The sequence below is a fragment of the Prionailurus bengalensis genome, chromosome E2 (genome assembly GCF_016509475.1).
Source record: "Prionailurus bengalensis isolate Pbe53 chromosome E2, Fcat_Pben_1.1_paternal_pri, whole genome shotgun sequence".
NCBI classification, from domain to species: Eukaryota; Metazoa; Chordata; class Mammalia; order Carnivora; family Felidae; genus Prionailurus; species Prionailurus bengalensis.
In genome coordinates, this window is record NC_057352.1 from 11,371,238 (window position 1) to 11,390,146 (window position 18,909).

The 18,909-nt window shown below is 52.2% G+C and overlaps 1 protein-coding gene across 1 annotated transcript; it reads left to right on the forward strand.

Annotated features, from left to right (window-relative positions):
* The first annotated feature begins 371 nt into the window (after positions 1-371).
* FBXO46 (F-box protein 46) lies at positions 372-15,592 on the forward strand. Its single transcript, XM_043600486.1, has 2 exons — positions 372-458; positions 12,970-15,592. Exon 2 carries the CDS (start codon positions 13,052-13,054, stop codon positions 14,861-14,863), a length of 1,812 nt encoding a protein of 603 aa, XP_043456421.1. The 5' UTR covers positions 372-458; positions 12,970-13,051; the 3' UTR covers positions 14,864-15,592.
* Positions 15,593-18,909: the final 3,317 nt, after the last annotated feature.

Here is an 18,909-nt window from a genome sequence, read left to right on the forward strand (position 1 = left end):
ATTAGGAGGTGGTGGCGATGGAAAAATGTCTGAGAAAGTAGAGGGCACTGTTAAGTATTATGTTAATTAGTATAACTAAACGTGCTCTTTCCCCACTCTCCACCCCTCACAAACGTCTCTTGGCAATTTGCTCAATTTCTTCCAAAGGGCCCCGGGCCAAAATGGAGGAGCCTGGACTCCATCTCCCAGAGCGCCTGGCGGGGCGCTCTCTGCGCCTGCGCCGCAAAGTGCCCTCTCCGCCTCCTGGGAGTTAGAGTCGATCTTCTCCCCAGCCCGCCCCGTTTGCTTCCTTTCTCCACCTCCAAGCTTGATCACGCTGCCTTCTGGGAGGTGTAGTCCGTGGCCACTCGGACTCCAATTCCCAGCGGGCTTCGGGGCGGGAACCCGGAAGGGGAGGCTGGAGAGGAGCGAGTGGGGGAAACCCGCGTAGCCGAGAAGAGCTGCGGCGCGGAGAGATGGTGAGAACCCCGAGCGGGGGCTGGGGACGCTGGAAAGCTGGGGCGGAGGTTCGGGGCCGGTGGCGAGAAGGAAGGGGCAGTGGCTAAAGAAGAGGCTGGACGAGGAGAGATCGCTTTGGGGAGGGGTTTGGGAGAAACGGGAGCCGGAGGGAGTAGTAGAAGAATGGGGGCTGGGGAGGGGTCTTGGAGGTGGGGAGGGAGTCGAGCCTTGGGATTGATTGTAAGGGAGCTCCGAGCTGGGGAAGGGAGTCCCGAGTTGGAGAAGGGGCTGGGCGTCCCGACAGAGGCCCTGAAGGGAGCAATTTCGAGGGGGAGTAGCCTGGGGGATGCGGAGAGGCATGGGAGTCAGGGCTAGATGAATGAGGGGGTCTGTAGGCTCCGAGGGAGAAGCCAGCTGTGGCTGCGGTGGGTTGGGGCCTCTAGATCGGACTGGGGGCAGGAGGGCAAGCTGAGGTGGTGGAAGGAGAGAAATCAATGGTAGCGTGATGTGTTGGTTAGGCTACCGTACTGGGAATGGGTGGAGAGCATGAGATTAGGCGCCTGGATGTAACGATAGTTTGCCTAGACCAGCCGGAGACTCCCCAAGAAACCGGACAGTCACAGAACTAGGATAAGACGGCCAGAAAGGGCCACAGAGAGAACCTTTTGCACTCGCGTTTCTCCAGTGGGATCTCGAAACGTGTAGTGGTTGTTGTGTACTGGCGGTCCAGCCTTCAGATCTCATTCGGTCACTCCTTGGTGACCTGAACAAGTCTCCCTTGTCTGAAACTTGGTGCCCTTATCTGAGTTGTGGGAACAACTTGCCACTGAGAAGAGGGAGGGCCTCTTAAGATTGTTACCCTCTCTTGCAATAAGTCCCCAGTCTCAGAGCTGTTGGTGGGAAGTTCCCCACCCCAGGAATGTGACTGGGTCGCAGGTGCTGATGGATTCCCTCCTTATCAGTCCAACCCCGGAGGCAGTTTCTCAAAACCTGGCACTGCTCTGGGCATATCCCGGCTAAGAAGCGTGCCATGCCCGGGCTCTCCTCAGTGGATTACATTCTACAGAAAGGAAGCAGAGGCACAGAGAACTTAAGCAACTTTCCTAACGTCATCCGGCATTAAATGGTAGGCTCGGGATTCCAAGCTAGGCATACCGGCACAGAACCTGGTTTCACCACTGCAATTCAGTCCCTTCGCCTTGTACTGAAACGCCAAGAGTAGGGCAGAGACTCGAGACCAGAGGCAGTCTTCAGTTTGAATTGTGGTTCTGTCATTTGCTGTGTGACCTTGGGCAAGTCTTTTGACTTCTCCTTAACTATGAAATGGGATCGGTAACCCTAGGAAGGTTAGAGGATCCAGGGAGGTCAGCACGTAAAGTTCTTGGAGTAAGTGCTCAATACACATGAGTTAGCATTTTTTTGAGCGGGAGCGGGAAGCGGACTCGAGAGAGAAAGTGGAAGACCGCGACCAGGGAGGGAGACGTCAGCCAGTCTGCCTCCTTTTCGTTCTCTCACAGATTTCCCCCTTATCTCACCCTTCTGGTGTCCCACCCACTACCCGTAGGCTCCCATGTCCAAGGGCGACTCCCCAAGGGGGGTTGCTCAGAGACTCAATCTGTCCCCATTCCCATCGCCAGCCAAATATAAATAATTCACTTCCCAATGCCCAGCCTGGCCCAGCTCCAGGTATCTCAGTGAATAGGAAATATTTCCAACAACTGTGTTTTCTTACCCCAACCTTTGGGTCATTCCAGCCTCCCCTGGCAGTCAGGTAACTTTGTAATTCATCTTGAAACAGTTTGGTTCATTTGTTGTGAGGCTTTCCTGAGTTTATCACGTAAGTTTTCTGACTCTGATGGGAAAGTTTATGCTTAAAAGCACTGGGCCTCAGGTACACCGCGGTACAAATCCCTTCCTCTGCGCTGTGTGTCCTTGGCCGAGTTGCATTCCCACTCTGGCCCTCGAGTTTTCTTGTGTAACCTGGGGCCGCATTCCAAGCACGGGGCTCTTGTGAGGAGATGAGAAGGTAACGTATATAAAATGTTTAGTGAATACGAAGTATGAGGTGTTTCTATGATTTTTAGTCTTCCGAGAAAGAAACTGTTGAGCATACGCTTTGGAACCAGAACGCTCAGATTTGAATCCTGGCCCCATCACACACTAGCTGTGCGACTCTAGGCAAGTCACTTAACCCCTCTGGGCCTCGGTTTCCTCTTCCAGAAAACGGGGGTTCCTTCCTTGAGTAGTTCACAGTGTTGACAGAGCACCTACTATGTGTAGACTGACACTTTGCCCCTGGGGAGCTTGCTGTTGTCACAGCGTTGGTGACATTTGTGCTCATTTCTCAGGTTTGGGGTTTCTCTTACTGATTCATTTGCAGCCCCTTATGCTAGCTTTGCCTGCTTGTCCTTGCTTTCAGGGGTCTTTAACCCTTTGTCTTCAGCTCTCAGTGAGTTATCTGAAAACTTTTGGTTTGGGGGTAAAGCGTGCCAGCCTCTCACTTGTCCCTGTATGTCACATCTGGGGTCCCCTGGGGTAAGGTGACACTTTACTCCCCCTTTCCTTTATTTGTCCGTCTTGGGAAATGTGCCTGCCTTCCAAGTCATTTTGCCTTTTCTTAAAATCTTAAATGTGTTTTTCAGCCTGTGCCTGTCCGAAGCTTACTCATACAATGATATTTTTACCGTTTCTTTTCTTTTCTTTTTTTTTAAAGTAGGCTTCGTGCCCAGCATGGAGCCCAATGCGGGGCTTGAACTCACGGTCCTATGATCAACACCTGAGCTCAACACCTGAGCTGGGGCGCCCGGGTGGCGCAGTCGGTTAAGCGTCCGATTTCAGCCAGGTCACGATCTCGCGGTCCATGAGTTCTAGCCCCACGTCAGGCTCTGGGCTGACGGCTCGGAGCCTGGAGCCTGCTTCGGATTCTGTGTCTCCTTCTCCCTCTCCCCCTGCCCCTCCCCCGCCTCAAAAATAAAATAAACACTAAAAAAAAAAAATAAATAAAGACCTGAGCCGAGATCATGAATTGGAAGCTTGACTGACTGAGCCACCCAGCTGCCCCTATTTTTACCAGTTCTAATGGTATATTTCTAGTAGCTCTGGTGATGCTGTATTATTCCTAAAAGTACAAGTTTTCCTGGCTTGTCACCTGCTCCATGATGCCGTCCTAACCCCTCGATTGAGATCATAACCCTCACTACGGGGCTCCTGGGTGGCTCAGTTAGTTAAGCATCTGACTCTTGATTTTGACTCTTGATTTTGGCTCGGGTCATGATCTCATAGTTTGTGAGATCTGACGGCACAGAGCCTGCCTGGGATTCTCTCTCTCCTCCTCTCTCTGCCCCTCCCCGGCTCACGTTCTCTCCCCTCCTCCCTCTCTCTCAAAAATAAATAAACTTGGGGCGCCTGGGTGGCGCAGTTGGTTAAGCGTCCGACTTCAGCCAGGTCACGATCTCGCGGTCCGGGAGTTCGAGCCCCGCGTCAGGCTCTGGGCTGATGGCTCAGAGCCTGGAGCCTGTTTCCGATTCTGTGTCTCCCTCTCTCTCTGCCCCTCCCCCTTTCATGCTCTGTCTCTTTCTGTCCCAAAAATAAATAAACGTTGAAAAAAAAAAAGATTAAAAAAATAAATAAAAAATAAATAAACTTAACAACAACAAAAAAAGATCATAATTTCCACTTCCACTCCCAGTCCTTCTCGCCGTATTTGTTTCCCCATAGCGCTTGCCACCTTGGAACTTAACTTACTCTATTTTTACTGTTACTGCCTCCAATTAGTATGTGAGCCCCAGGAAGGCGAGGATTTTTATCTCTTTTTCCCTGCATATCCCCAGTGCCCGGAACAAGCGGCTGGCACACAGTACCTGCTCTGTAAATATCTGTTTCATTAATAGGGGAGACCCAGTACACGACAGGAACAAAGGAATGTCCGTATTTTGGTTACTATGAGGGACTAGGGTCAGTTTCACTTCAGAGTTCTTAAATAAAGAGGGACGAAGTCTTTGGTTCGGCCAGTGATTTCCAAACTGTGAGGCAGTCTCACGTTCTCTTAATAATCCCAGAGCCTGGGGGCGCCTGGGTGGCTCCGTGGGTTAAGTGTCTGACTTCGGTGAAGTGTCTTGACTTCCGCTCAGGTCATCATCCCGTGGTTTGGTTCCTGAGTTTGAGCCCTGCACTGGGCTCTGTGCTGACAGCTCAGAGCCTGGAGCCCAGCTCCCTCTGTCTCTGCCCCTCCCCCACTTGTTCTCTCTCTCTGTCTCTCTCTCTCTGTCTCTGTCTCTCTGTCTCTCTGTCTCTCTCTCTCTCTCTCTCAAAAATAAACAAACATAAAAAAAATAATCCCAGGGGCACCTGGGTGGCTCAGTCGGTTAAGTGTCTGGCTTTGGCTCAGGTCAGGATCTCACCGTTCATGAGTTCCAGCCCCACATCAGGCTCTGTGCTGATGGCTCAGATCCTGGAGCCTGCTTCGGATTCTGCGTGTGTGTGTCTCTCTCTCTCTCTGCCCCTCCCTGCTCATGCTCTGACTCTCTGTCTCTCAAAAATAAATAAACATTGAAAAAAAATTTTTTTAAATAAACATTGAAAAAATAATAATCCCAGAGCCTGAACACTGAGCCTCTCCTTGGTGCCTAGCTGACACTGAGCACTGTACCAAGGTTGATCTCAGTGAATCATCAACCAGCCCGTGGGTGGGTATTGTTATTATCTGCATTTTACAGTGGAGGAAACTGAGGCACCGAGGGTTAAGCACCCTGCCTATGGGCACGTAGGGAAAAGTGGGAAAGCTGGGGTGTCTGCAGGCCCTGCCTGGATTCTTTCTGCATCTTGAATCTCTAGATCCTGAGGATTTGGATGATTCCTATCACTAGGGAGCTGTTGGGAAGGAAAATTTGAGAGGGAGGCAGAGCCCAGCAGACCCTGAGGCCAAAAAGCCGAGAAAGGGGCCTGGATGAATCAAGATTGTGGACCGAATGGTGGCAGGAGTGGGGGTGGAGAGGGTGGGGGATAGAAGCAGCAGGACCAGGAACAGAGCTCTGGTAAGAAGCCACCGATTCCTGCGGGACGGTGGACCAGTGCATTCCCTGAGCACCTGCTCTGTGCCCAGCCCTGTGCTGCCGTGATCCTGACAGCCCTATCCCTGGGATGGAGGCGCCCCGAGGGCGGGGGTTGGTGGGGACATCACCGTGAGTCAGAGTGAGGGGGGCCAGGCATCCACTTTTTATTGCCTTTCTCCTTTCTTTGCTTTATCCTGCTGTAGTTGACATTGTTTCCAACTTCTTAAGATGTGCACTTAGCTTGTGAATTGTTAGCCTTCCTCCTTTCTTTGTGCATTGATGGGAACGGGTTCTCCCTAGACCTCCTGCACCGCACTGTCCTCCCAGGCTGTCCCTTTACCTTCATGTGGGGATTCCTTTTGCCTCGCTTCCGGGGCTACGCTTAGTTCTTTGATCCGATAGCTCCCTTTTTCTTCGTTCACTGTTTTCATATTGGAGAAGCAAATCCTCCGGTAGCTTCCTGAGAAGGGTTCCCGGACAGGTATTTTTGTTTTTGCAGACTTGCGCCTCTCACAGAAAGGTTTTCAGCAGGGGAGTGATGTGGTCTGATTTCTGTTTGGAGCAGTCTCTCTAGCTACCGTGGAAAGGATGGAGCCGGAAGAGCTAAACTAGGCCAGTTGAGCCAAGTGCGGAGGCTGGAGCAGCTGTGCCTTCGAGGAGAGGTCCCAGCCTTCCAGAAACCCACAGGGTGGAGGGGAGATGGGCCCTCACCCAGGGCATTGTCATTCCGCAGTGACAGGTGACAGGTGCTGCCAGAGGAGGCCTCAGGAGGAAGAGATCCCGAATAGCTTGGGAGGGCACTCCCGAATAATTCCTGGAGGAGGTGCTGGGGGCAGGCCTTCCCCACGGGGGCTTGTCTGGAACCAGCCAGCTTTTCCCAAGAGGTCCCCAGTAGCCCGAGGGAAGACAGGCAGTGTGGCAGGGTTAGGAGTTTTTCCCAACAAATATGCATCGCATACCTCTGATGTGTTAGGGCATTGCCTCTCCAACTTAAATGTGCATACGAATCCCCCGAGAGAGTTTGTCAAAGGGCACCTTCCGACTCAGCAGGTGTAGGGCAGAGCCCGAGACTATGAGACTGCGTTCCCCCCCTTTTTTTTTTTTTTTTACATTTTTTATTGTATTTACTTATTCTTTTAAGCTTATTTATTTTGAGAGAGAGAGCAGGGGAGGGGAAGAGAGAGAGGGAGAGAGAGAGAGACTCCCAAGCAGGCTCCTCACTGTCAAGCACAGAGCTCGACCTGGGGCTCAAACTCACAAACTGTAAGATCATGACCTGAGCCCAAATCAAGAGTCAGAGGCTTAGCGCTTAACCGACTGAACCACTCGGGTGCCCCAAGACTACATTGCTAACACACTCCCAGGGACCACTGTTCCAGGGAGAACGGTCTGAGTTGCCAAGTGCTTGGTGCTGTTCTAAAAGCTGGGGATCTAGCAGTGAAATAAAGTGGACGAAACCACCAGTCCTGCGGGAGCTTGCGTTTTAGTGAGGGGAGACCGACAAACTTTATAGACAAAGTTTATAGTATATTAGATAGTGATATGTGCTAAGGAAAAAAGCAAATCGGGGGCCCCTGGGTGGCTCCGTTGGTTGAGCATCCGACTCTTGATTTCAGCTCAGGCCGTGATCGCAGGATCATGAGATCGAGCCCCCCCATGGGGCTCTGTACTGAGCTTGGAGTCTGCTTAGGATTCTCAGTCCCTCTCCCTTTGCCCCTCTCCCCTGCTTACATGCGCTCGCGCTGTCTTCTCTCTCTCTCTCTCTCTCTCTCTCTCTCTCTCTCTCTCTCTCAAAAAAAAAAAAATCGGGAAGGGAAAGGAGAATGTATGTGGCTGTTGCTGGGGGACTGCAGTTTTTGAGGACGGAGTAACTTGATCCACACAAAGTGCTGCTCGGTGAATAAAGCTGCTGGTACTTCGTGAACTCCTGCCACAAAGCTGTGTCTGAGGGCAATTACTTCGCCCTTCCGTGCCTCCACTTCCTTGAAATGAGGTCAGAAATGGCGAGGTGATGTGAGAATGAAGTGAGTTAATATCCGTAAAACGCTCCGAGCCAAGCCTGGCAACCAGCGAGTGCTCGAGGGTGAACCGCCGTGGTGATCGTCATTTTCTCTCCTGATACATTCATGTGGGTCATGACCGTTTATTTGGACGTCTGCCCCCTTTCTCATGAGTTCCTCGTGGTGAGCTCAGTGTCATCTCTGTGTCCCCAGCGCCCAACTCCAAGCCAGCACACAGGAGGGCCTCTGAATGTCAGCTAGGGGATTCTCGAACGGTTGGGATCTTTCCACCACGGGTGTCGATGGTGTGGTTCAGTTCCTTACTAATTTCATCTGTCCAGCCCGTCTCTTCTGGGGAGATGCGTTGCGGTTTCCCACCACAATTGTGGAGTGGCCAGACTGTTTGCCGTCCTGTTTTCTGGCTTTGTGTATTTTGACGCCAGAGTGTTATTAGCATGGGTCGGGAACGTTTGTCTGTGATGGGTCGGTTTGTTTGGTTACCACCTTTGTGTGTACCGATACCTCTTGCTTTTGTCAGATGCTGCTATTTCTTTTTTCTTTCTTTCTTTCTTTCTTTCTTTCTTTCAACATTTTAAGGTTTGTTTATCTGTTTTGAGAGCGAATGCACGTGGGCTTGCGCTTTCAGGGTTGCACAAGCGGAGGAGCGGGGGAGGGGCAGAGAGGGAGAATCGCAAGCAGGCTCCCTGCCGTGGGACTTGAACCCATAAACCACGAGATCGCGAGATCATGACCTGAGCCGCAATCAGGAGTTCCATTGCTTCACCGACCGAGCCACCCAGGGGCCCCGCCGTTTTTTTTTTTAAACGGTATTGGCACTCTTCTACTTGTCTCTTGGTTCGTATTTGTCTGGTCTTTTTCCTTTTTTTTTTTTTCCAACTTTCAGTCTTCTGGGTCACGATGTTTTACAGTATTGGACCTTCATGGAGCATTCTCTGAAAGCTGACCTCGTGTAGGGCCATGTGGAGGGTTCAGTGTGTGGGAAGTTAGAAAATTCTGCCCCAGTGACCTTGGACACAGACAGAATCTGGCTGTGAAACAGAGTCTACACTGCCAGGCCTCGTAAAGTTTAAGACAGGGAGCTGCAGGGGAGGTCCATCCATTCAGTCTCAACGCTGGGGCAGTGCTGCTGGGGACACCGTAATGACCATGACTGCTCTGGCCCTTCTGGGTTCACTGTCCAGCAGAAGAGACAAATCCGTCTGTAGAGACAGTGATGACTCAGCATGGGCAGGGCTGGGACTCGTCAGAGATCCTTCTCTGGGCAGGTGGGAGGTTTCCCCGGAAGGGAGCTCAGGCAAGCCCTCCCTGTTACAGTTACATTTGAGCAAAGCAAATGGATTAAAGAACTGAGCCACGTGGAGATCTGGAGGGAGAGCATTCCAGTTAGTGGGAAGAACCAACGCAAAGACCACGGGAGGGAAGAGTTTGCAGGCGCCCGAGGCGGCCGGGGGGGGGGGAAGCGCAGAGGGGGAGTCTGACCCAGGCTGGGAGATCCGCTTCTTAGAGAAAGGAATGGCGGAGCTAGTACCCCAGAGAATATATAGCAAAGCAATGGGGCACAGCGTTCTAGAATCAGATTCCCTGGATTCCTATCCCTGCTCCCACTCGCACCAGTTCTGCGTAGGCCACCTGTCTGGCTTCTGTTTCTTTATTCTTACATTGGAGAGGATAATAGTTTCTACTGAGGGTCAGACAGGGTTGCAAGTACTCAAACCACTCTCTATGCCAGATCTGGTGCCCTCCGGGGTCCACTGGGGGTGTGGAGGAGTGAGGAGGGATGAGGTTGGACTTGTAGGGTACCGGGGCTTTTTCCCAAGGGCACCGGGGAGTCATTCATGGTAGGTTTTGTACAGGGTAGTGACAGGGTCAGGTTTGTGCTTGAAGACCCTTCTGGCTGTGATGTGCAGGATTGGTGGAAGCAGGCACGGCTGGGGCAGGGTGGTGGAAGGACAGACAGGTGACACTTGGACAGATGGCTGCAGTGGAGTCACTTTGGATATCTCTTCAATCAGCCTGGCTTTGTAAGGATCTAGGTGAGCCCTGTTCAATAGAAATATAATGCGAGCCGTATGGGTAATTTAAAATCTTCTAGTAGCCACATTTTTTAAAAAGTCAAAAGAAAGAGATGAAGTTAATTTTAAGTAATTTATTTAAATTATATCCTAAGTATTATCATTTTAACAGGTAACTAATATTTAAAAAGCATTATTGAAAGTATTTAATATTCTTTCCTTGTACTAAGTCTGAGTCAGATTTGGGGCGCCTGGTTGGAAAGGCTGAATGGAGAGGTCCATTTGGACACACAGCTTGAGCCTTGAATGCCAAGCCCAGAGGCTTAGACTCAGTGCCGCGACAGAGGTGGGGAAGGCGGGTGGGAAGGCATCGCAGAGTTCTGCCATTTGTTTTTCAAGGATGATGTGATCCCGCTTCCCAGTTTCCCCCACTGGAAATCTCGGTCTCCAGGGTTCCCAACCAAACCTGGGCACTCAGATCTTTCTGCCCGGTTCCTTCTGCCCTCAATCCTGAAGCTGCCCGGCCCTTTAAATCTCAACTGTCAATCGGGGCTCCTGTTTAGAGGGAAAGCCGTGTAATGTACCTATCCCTGAATACCATGGCCTCTGTCCTGGCCTTGATCCTCCGTTTTAGCAAGAAGTTGGGAATTGTTCTACGCTCTCTTACACTCCGCTGTTTCCACACCCCCTTCACCTCTCGCCTACTCCTCCCTCTTTCGAAGTTAGGCCCCTTCGCCAAGCCATTCCTTATATGGGCATGGCCCCGAACGGCAGCCGCTCATTGGCTGGGGGCGTCACGCGCGCGTCTGTCAACAAAGGGGCGGAGAGAAAGTAGTCGCGCGCCACCACGCGACGTCCGGAGAGAAGGAGTGAGGGGGCGGGCCCTCTTCACTTGTGCGCGCATGCGTATGTGCTGCCTCCCGCCCCCGCCGCAGGGGGGCGGGGCTCGAGGGTGAGGGCCCTTTGGGGGCGTGTCTAGGTTTCGGGGGTCGTCCGAATGGGGGGGCAGTTCAAAATTTGGGGCTCCCTTCGCGGTTAATCGTTATTTGGGGGCTTGAGAAAGTGTTTGCGTGGGTGTGGGGGATACTTGGGGTTCCCTTGAGCTTAGGGGGAGCCTTGGGGTTTGGGTTTGGGTTCTTCCGTAATGTGGAACTTTCGGTTGTATTGTAGGGGTCTCCTTTGTGGTTTGAGATGTCTGGTGGGTTTGCGATTTGAGGAGCTCACGGAGAGACTTAGGAACAAAATAAAGAATCCAGGGGTACCGATGCTGGAGCCAGAATGCCTGGGCTTTCGCCGCCTCAACTTCTTCCTACCTGTCTGACCCTCGATTTGGGGTTAAACCTGTCTGTGTCTCATCTGGACACAGGAACTAATTAATACGCTAACCTGCTTCATCGGGACCGAGGAGGATTAGCAGGAATTGTTACAACAGTATCTAATAAGCTCCAGCGAACACGCAATAAGCACGTGTCAGTTGTGAGGATTCTTTGGGAGCATTTGGGGGTTTGGGAGACTTTGAAAAATATAAGGTTTGGGATTAGTCTTATGTGTTAGGGAGCTTTTATGTTTTAGGTTGGTTTTTTTGTTGTTGTTGTTTTGGTTTTTGTTTTTCAGTCGAAGGGCTTGTGTGGAATTAGGAAATACATATAGAGGTTTAGAAAGTATTTGAAGGGGAGTATAGGATTTCAGGAGACTCCTCTTTTTGGGGGTATCTGTGAGGTTGGGAAATCACTGTGAATGTCGGAGTCCTTGGTAGACATGGGATTTGCGAGGGGTTCCTTGAGATTGGAGCCTTCTGTGCTGGAGGGGATATTTATAGGTTTAGGAATTTAAATTAGGTTTGGAGAGAGTCTGGATATTTGGGGGAAGGCATATATTCTGAAGATAAGGGTAGGGTCTGAATGGAGGATTTTAGAGGGTAGCCAGTTGTAGAGTGATCTGTAGAGCATCTATAGAAAATGGCATTTGCTATGTTTGTGTGTCTATTCCTGGGCATTTGGATGTATTGATGAATGGTAGACTTCATCCTCTATAGGTTTTAGGGGTTGTATGGTGATTCTTGTTTGAAACAAAGAACTGGGATTTCAGCAGGGGTTGTAAGTATTTGAGGGGAAGGTGGGATCATGGATTATGAGGGGTAAGTATTTTTAGGATTAGGACTCTCTTTGTGACTGGTGTCTGTGGGTGTTTGGAGGCTGTCTGGATTTTGAACGCTGTCCACAGGACCACGAAATGATGGAATTTTTAGTGGCGTCTGTGGAATTGCCTGAATTTAGAATTCAGGACCCCTGGAATAGTCTGTAGTGCAGGGGTCAGCTGACTTTTTCTATAAAGGGCCAGATAGTGAGTATTTTAGACTTTGCAAGGCCGTATGTCCTCTGTTGCAACTCTTCTGCCATTGTAGTATGCAAGCAGCCATAGATAGATGAGCATGTTTCAGTAAAACTTTATTTGCAGAGACAGGCAATGGGCTGTAGTTTGCTGACCCCTGGTCTATGGGCACGTGGGAGGTTGGAGGTTTGGGGAGGTTGGAGGTTTGGAGAGTATTTTGGTTTCAAGATGCCTGGAGGGAGATGGGCCCAGGGAACAATTGAGACGGAGGGATGTGCTGCCTGGTGGTCCTGCAGTGCAAAGCGGTCACGTCAGACTCAGTGGCAGAATCGTCCCCAGAGTAGGTCATGCACAAAGTCGTCGCAAAATAAAACGGTCGTCATTAAGAGAGCCCTGAATTGAAAAGTCCCGAAACCAAGTTTGAGGGCCTGGTGTTACGCCAAGTAAACCCTTCCCCACTCAGTTGACCTGTGTCCACCAGAGCAGGCCTTCTTATCCCAGAGGTCTGTGGCCTGTGCCTAACGGAATTAATCACCTGCACGGCCTTGTGCGAGTGTGTGCGTTCTTTCTGGGCGAGGACACGCAGCTTTGAGGGTGTCTCAGGGAGCCCCACGACTTGCACAAAGTGAAGAGCCGATTTCTTAAGGGCCTGGCTGGCTGTGACCTTGGATTTTTCTCCCCTGCCCGGCCTACCTCATTCCTTCCTCCGTGGGCTCGAGGAGCCGTAGCGGTGGGTAGGGCTGGGAATTCTTGTCTTTTGAGGAACTGGCTGTTGGGTGAGCAAGGGGACAGAGGAGGACCTGTCAGTTGCTGCTTTCACTAGAGTCCAGGGTTATGGTAGCAGGAGGCCTCTGGGTCGTGAGTGAGGGCAGTCGGGCCACGGAGTATGACCTGCATGGTGGCGACAGGCTGCCGGCTCTGGTTACCTCCTGGGTGTTTAAAGACCGGCGCTCATCCACTCTGCAGCCCTCCCTTTGCTCACCTGTGCAGCGGGGCAGGAGTAGGGTTCTCAGTGGTCTAAGTTGGTCTGTCCCCTCAGGAGAGGTTGAGGCCGGGGTGGTAGGAGGAGGACAAGCTATTCCGCCACCTCCCCAACCTCCTCTTCCCTGTCTCCAGGTGGCCCGCGGAGCCTCCCCTGACCATCCAGGCAGGTCCTGAAACGCGGTGAGCCCCGGCCTGTCTGCTACCGTTTCCCAGGATGGACCGCAGCGGCCTCCTGCCCTTCCAGCTCTGGTGCCCCCGGCCCTTTGGCACCTACTCCCAGAACCAGCCGCGCCCGCCTGCCGCGGCCCTCAAGCCATCAGCCTGCCCAGAGCCGGGCAGCGGGGCCGAGCCAGACCACGGGCCTGCCCACTCAGAGAACACCCCGCCCGCCTTGGCCACGGAGGCCCCTGCCTCCCAGCCTGCCCCGCTCCTCTCCGCAGCAGCTGCTGGCGATGAGGGGCGAGTCCTGCTGGACACGTGGTACGTGATCAAGCCCGGGAATACAAAGGAGAAGGTGGCCTTCTTTGTGGCCCACCAGTGTGGTGGGGGCAGCCGGGCCAGCTCCATGAAGGTCAAGGGGCACTGGGGCAGTGACAGCTCCAAGGCCAAGCGGAGGAGGCGCTGTCTGGAGCCTACTAAGGCTCCACCGGACCCAGGGGGCCGAGAGGGGCCCCCTGCCACTGAAGGGGCCCCAGCCTCAGCTGGTGAAGATGTAGACCTGCTCTCTGTGGCTGAGATGGTGGCCCTGGTGGAACAGCGGGCCGCCCTGGCCCTGCAGAACTACCCACGCCCCGGCACCCCGGCGCCTGTGGTCTTCGTGTCGGCTGAGCAGGGTGGGCCTGCCAAAGGGCTGGGGTCCGAGCGGAGGTCTGGTGGCGGGGACTGCAGCCGCGTAGCTGAGGCAGTGGCCCACTTTGAGGCCCAGCGGGACAGCCCTCCAGCCAAAGGCCTCCGCAAAGAGGAGCGGCCTGGGCCCGGCCCAGGGGAGGTGCGCATCGCCTTTCGTATCTCCAACGGCCGAGAGCCCCGGGCGCCCGACGGCAGCTTGCCCAACGGGAGCAGCGGCCGGCCCGGTTGTGCCTACCCTGGCAGCCCAGGCCCCGGGGCCCGAGCCAAGGACAAGATCACCTGTGACCTGTACCAGCTCATCAGCCCCTCTCGGGATGCCCTGCCCAGCAACGTGGAGTTCCTTCTGGCTCGGGCGGATGAAGCCAGCGAGGGGGAGAGCCCGGTCCCTGCCAGGCCTGAGGACACTCCCCCGGCGCCCCCTCCACCCCCTGCCCGGGACTGCGGCGCGTCAGGCTTCCACGTGGACGTGGTAGTGACGGGTGTGGTGGACGAGTGCATCTTCTTTGGCAAGGATGGCACCAAGAATGTGAAAGAGGAGACGGTGTGCCTGACGGTCAGCCCCGAGGAGCCGCCCCCACCGGGCCAGCTCTTCTTCCTCCAGTCCCGGGGTCCGGACGGGCCCCCCGAGCCGCCCCCAGCCGACTCCCCCACCACTGCGCCAGGCCCGGACGACGCTGAGGGGACAGCGGACACCTCCCTGTGCCGCCTGTATCGGCACGTGTCGCACGACTTCCTGGAGATCCGCTTCAAGATCCAGCGGCTGCTGGAGCCGCGGCAGTACATGCTGCTGCTGCCCGAGCACGTACTGGTGAAGATCTTCAGCTTCCTGCCCACGCGGGCCCTGGCGGCCCTCAAGTGCACCTGCCACCACTTCAAGGGCATCATTGAGGCGTTCGGTGTGCGGGCCACAGACTCGCGCTGGAGCCGCGACCCCCTGTATCGCGATGACCCTTGCAAGCAGTGCCGCAAGAGATACGAGAAGGGTGACGTGTCGCTCTGCCGCTGGCACCCGAAGCCCTACCACCACGACCTGCCTTACGGACGTTCCTACTGGATGTGCTGCCGCCGAGCGGACCGCGAGACGCCTGGCTGCCGCCTGGGTCTGCACGATAACAACTGGGTGCTGCCCTGCAACGGGCCGGGCGGGGGCCGGGCCGGCCGGGAGGAAGGGAGGTGAAGCCGGGGGAGGGGTGGGGGGAGAGCCCACCGTGCCCACCCCTCCCCCTGCCCCCTGGGAGCCCAGGGCCAGGACTGGGTCACCCTCCAGGCGGTGTTGATCCCCTTCCAGAACCGAGATGGGGTTCAGGGGGATGATTGAGAAGGCGCTCCGATCGACCAACCCCTATTGGTTTTCTACTCTTCAGACCCAGGGCCCGTGGACCCCTCGAGCAGGGTGGTTTTTATCAGCATCTCAATTTCTTCTCCGTTCAGCCCCAACACCCTCCTTGCCACTCTACACCCCAGGGACCCACCAGCAGGGAGCAGACGGCAGCTAATTTTGGTACTACTTAAGGGTTCCCCCATTCTGGCCCCCTTCTGCTGCACCCCCCGCCCCCATCCCATGCCAGCCAGTTCTTTGTCTCTGGAGCTGTGTTCTCCCAAGAGGCTGCAGCATGCAAAGCCAGTATCTCTCCTGACCTGCCACACCAGGGCTCACCTCCTCTTTAGGAATTGGGGGCCATCAGATCACAGATCAGATGTGGCACTTTTCATGGCAACCTGCCATTTCTAGATGTTTTCCCCATTAAAACAATAAAAAAAAAAAAAAAAATCACTGTTTTCTTCTTAACCTAAAGCTACCAGTCTCTTCGCTTCCCCTAAAGAAGAGAAAATAAAGCTAAAATATAAAAATTCCCCATCTCCCATTATTTAAACTATTGCCATCGCTTCTCTTCCCCCCCCCCCCCAAAAAAAAAAAAGCTGTGAAGCCCTTTGCCTCGCTCTTGACAGCGTGGGGGGCCGGTGGGCAGGGACTGTGGGTTTGAATTTCCCGATTGTTTTTCCTTCCATTCTGGGTACTTGTTCAGGCATTGGGGTCTCTCCAGCCCCAGCCACGTGAGTTTCTTTAGAATCCTTTGGTCACCTGAGACCTCGATTTTCAGGCAGTTTGGTCTGGGGTATTCTCGTCTGTTCTGTTTGGGGTTTTTTTGTGGGTTTTTTTTTTTTTTTTTTTTTTTTTTTTTCGGTTTTGGATTTTCATCCTTGTGGTTCTGGAAGTTTCTGGCGTGTGGCATCTGACCAGTTTTGAATTGGTCCTTTCTATAAAATCAATATTTATAAGGCTGGGCCCGGACTGGTTTGTGTGTTGTTTAGGGAGGGGGTTGGAGAGGGGAGGGAGCCCTGGGCCACTGCATGGTGAGCTGGAAAAGACGGAGAAAAGAATCGTTAGCCAAGTCCCTTAGCTTGAGATTGTTTTTGAGTCTCCTTCGTCTGTGTCCATTTGGATTCAAAAATCTCATCGTTATTCGTAGCCTAAACAAGATAGTTTTTAATTTCTTTAGAAGTCCGGGATGGGCAGGTACGGTGGCCCTGAAGTCATCAGGAACCCAGGCTGCTTCCGGCTCACTATTCTTTGGCTGTGGCCCCCATCCTCATGGTCTAAGATGGCTGCTAGAACTCCAGCCATCATTATTTTGCAGGAAGAGAAGACTCCTTCCTCCCAGAACTACTGCACCATACAACATTTCGTTAGTCACAGCTTAAGCCACACGGAAGGGCTGCAAGGGAGACTGGGAAATGTTGTGCCTTAGCTGGTACATCATGCCCAACAACAAAAAACCTGTTTTACTAAAGACTCCTGTGTTTCCCATAATTGAAGCTTTAAAATCCTCACTTATTTACTAAATAAGAAGACGAATTCAGTCATTGAAACAATTCAAGTATAAAGGAAGAGAGAAGAATGGATATTGAGAGCCAATTAACAGTCTCTGACATTCTCATCAGGGTATAAAAATGGCCAGAGAGACTAGGATACATCACGGTCGTTATTTAATACTTAGATTTTGGAATCAAAGAGAGCTGGGTTTGAGTCTTGGCTTGGCTTTGTGGGCCAGTTTTCTGGAGGGAGACACCACATTATTTGGATTCTTCTGCTGAAAACAGGTAGTTCAAAAAATCGTAAAAGCATCAAATAGCCAATATAATACAGTTAAAGGACACATCACGCCAGAAATTTAAGGGAAAGGTACATGGGGCATGGAAGCTACTTTTGCTCTGAGGGCATTTGCTTATGCCAACAAACTTGAGTTTCCTATTTGTAATCTTGTAGGGACAAGCAGACAGAAGTCAAGGCCAAGCCTGCCCAAGGTGGGAAATCTCACAGGAGCTGGGATCCCACCAAACTACAAGCTCCAGTAAGGATGACCCAGAAGACTGCAGAGAAGATGTTCTAAACACTGAGGGGAGGGGCGCCTGGGTGGCTCTGTCAGTGAAGCACCTGACTTTGGCTCAGGTCATGACCCCACGGTTCGTGAGTTCAAGCCCCATGTTAGGCTCTGTGCCGACAGCTCAGAGCCTGGAGGCTGTTTGAGATTCTGTGTCTCCCTCTCTCAAAAATAAACATTAAAAAAAAAATTTTTTTTTTAAATAACACTGAGGGGAGCACAAGACCAAAGGAGAGAAAAAAGCGGACCCCAAGAATTCATGGACACAGGCTGGCCCTTGGCTCAGGTTTGTGGCCCAGGTTTGTATCATCTGTGTTGCAGGGTACTTCTTAGCTGAGACGTCTGGCAGAAACAAACATAAATCCTCTGGGGTAAGGAACTGTCATCTAGAATGCCCACAAGTGATTTTTCAGACAATGACTAGTAGACAGTCACAGACAACAGCAGAAGCAGACTCACAAAGGCTTCACAGGGTGAACCGGTCAGGCACAGGTTAGAATACAGGTATCCCCCCCCTTCCCCAAAGTTCAAGTTAATTCACCTCACCTTTACACAAGACCTGCATTAGTACGGTAACGGCTCTTTTCATAAAAGTGAAAATCTTTCCTTTAGTGAAAATAGGTACCAGTGTAGGTCTTTTTGTAAAAGTGGTGGGACATGAACTTTTGGAAACCAGGGGATACTCTTTGTGGCTTATAGGTTTCATAGGATTGCTCTATACAAGAGCTTGGAAATCTGGGGGGTGGGGAGTGGGCGGAAAGAAGCCACAGGAGCGCCTGGGTGGCTTAGTTGGTTAAGCGTCCAACTAAGCTCATGTCCCGATCTCACGACTGGTGAGTTCGAGCCCCACACTGGGCTCTGTGTTGACAGCTCACAGCCTGGAGCCTGCTTCGGATTCTGTGTCTCCCTCTCTCTCTGCCCCTCCTCCACTCATGTGCATGCATGCTCACTCTCTCTCTCAAAAATAAATAAACATTTTTAAAAAGGGGGGGTGGGGGAGAGGGGAAAATGGGTGATGGGCATTGAGGAGGGCACTTGCTGGGATAAGCACTCGGTGTTGTATGTAAGCGATGAACCACAGGAATCTACCCCCAAAACCAAGAGCACGCTTTACACACTGTATGTTAGCCAATTTGACAACAGATTATATTAGTAACAATAACAGGAAAAAAAAAGAGCCACAGACTCAATAACCCAAAGTAAAAACTCAATAGCTGGGCTAAACAGCAAATAAGACAAGACTGATAAAAAGATTTGTTGAACCAGAGCTAGGTCTGAAAAGTTAGCACAGAGACAAAAAAGAGACACACAAAAAAAATATGAAAGAATGTCGTGGAAAATACAATGTCTAACATACTCAGTTGACCTTCTAGAATCAGAAGAGACAATGGTACAAAGATAATATTTAAAGACAGGATGGCGAATCCCAGACTGATGACTGACACCAACAAGCCCAAATAGTTATAAGCAGAGCGAATTAAAAAAAAGTGCCCCTAGACACGTTGCATGAAAGTGTCCGGCTACGTGACCTATAGCCATTGATTTCTCTGAAGCTGTTTGTTCAAGTGCAAAATGAGAATACTGACCCTTCTTCGAAAGATCGATGTGTGAGTCATCGGCACCTGGATTGCTCAACAGGTGTACTTCAGATAAACCTAGCGGCCCCTCCAGAGTTGTAAAACCGGAAAGCCCCTAGTTTGGGGGACAAGTGGGAGCTGCGGAAGACACCTGGCCAAGCATCAGCAGCCTCATCTGTGAAATGGGGCTAAGGATCCCTGTCCCCGATTCAAGGGTGAGATGTGCATCAGGCCTCCCTGCCCGGTGCCTGGTACTCAGTACA

Coding starts and splice junctions, on each gene's coding strand:
- FBXO46 (XM_043600486.1), top strand. CDS start 13,052: ATGGACCGCAGCGGCCTCCTGCCCTTCCAGCTCTGGTGCCCCCGGCCC.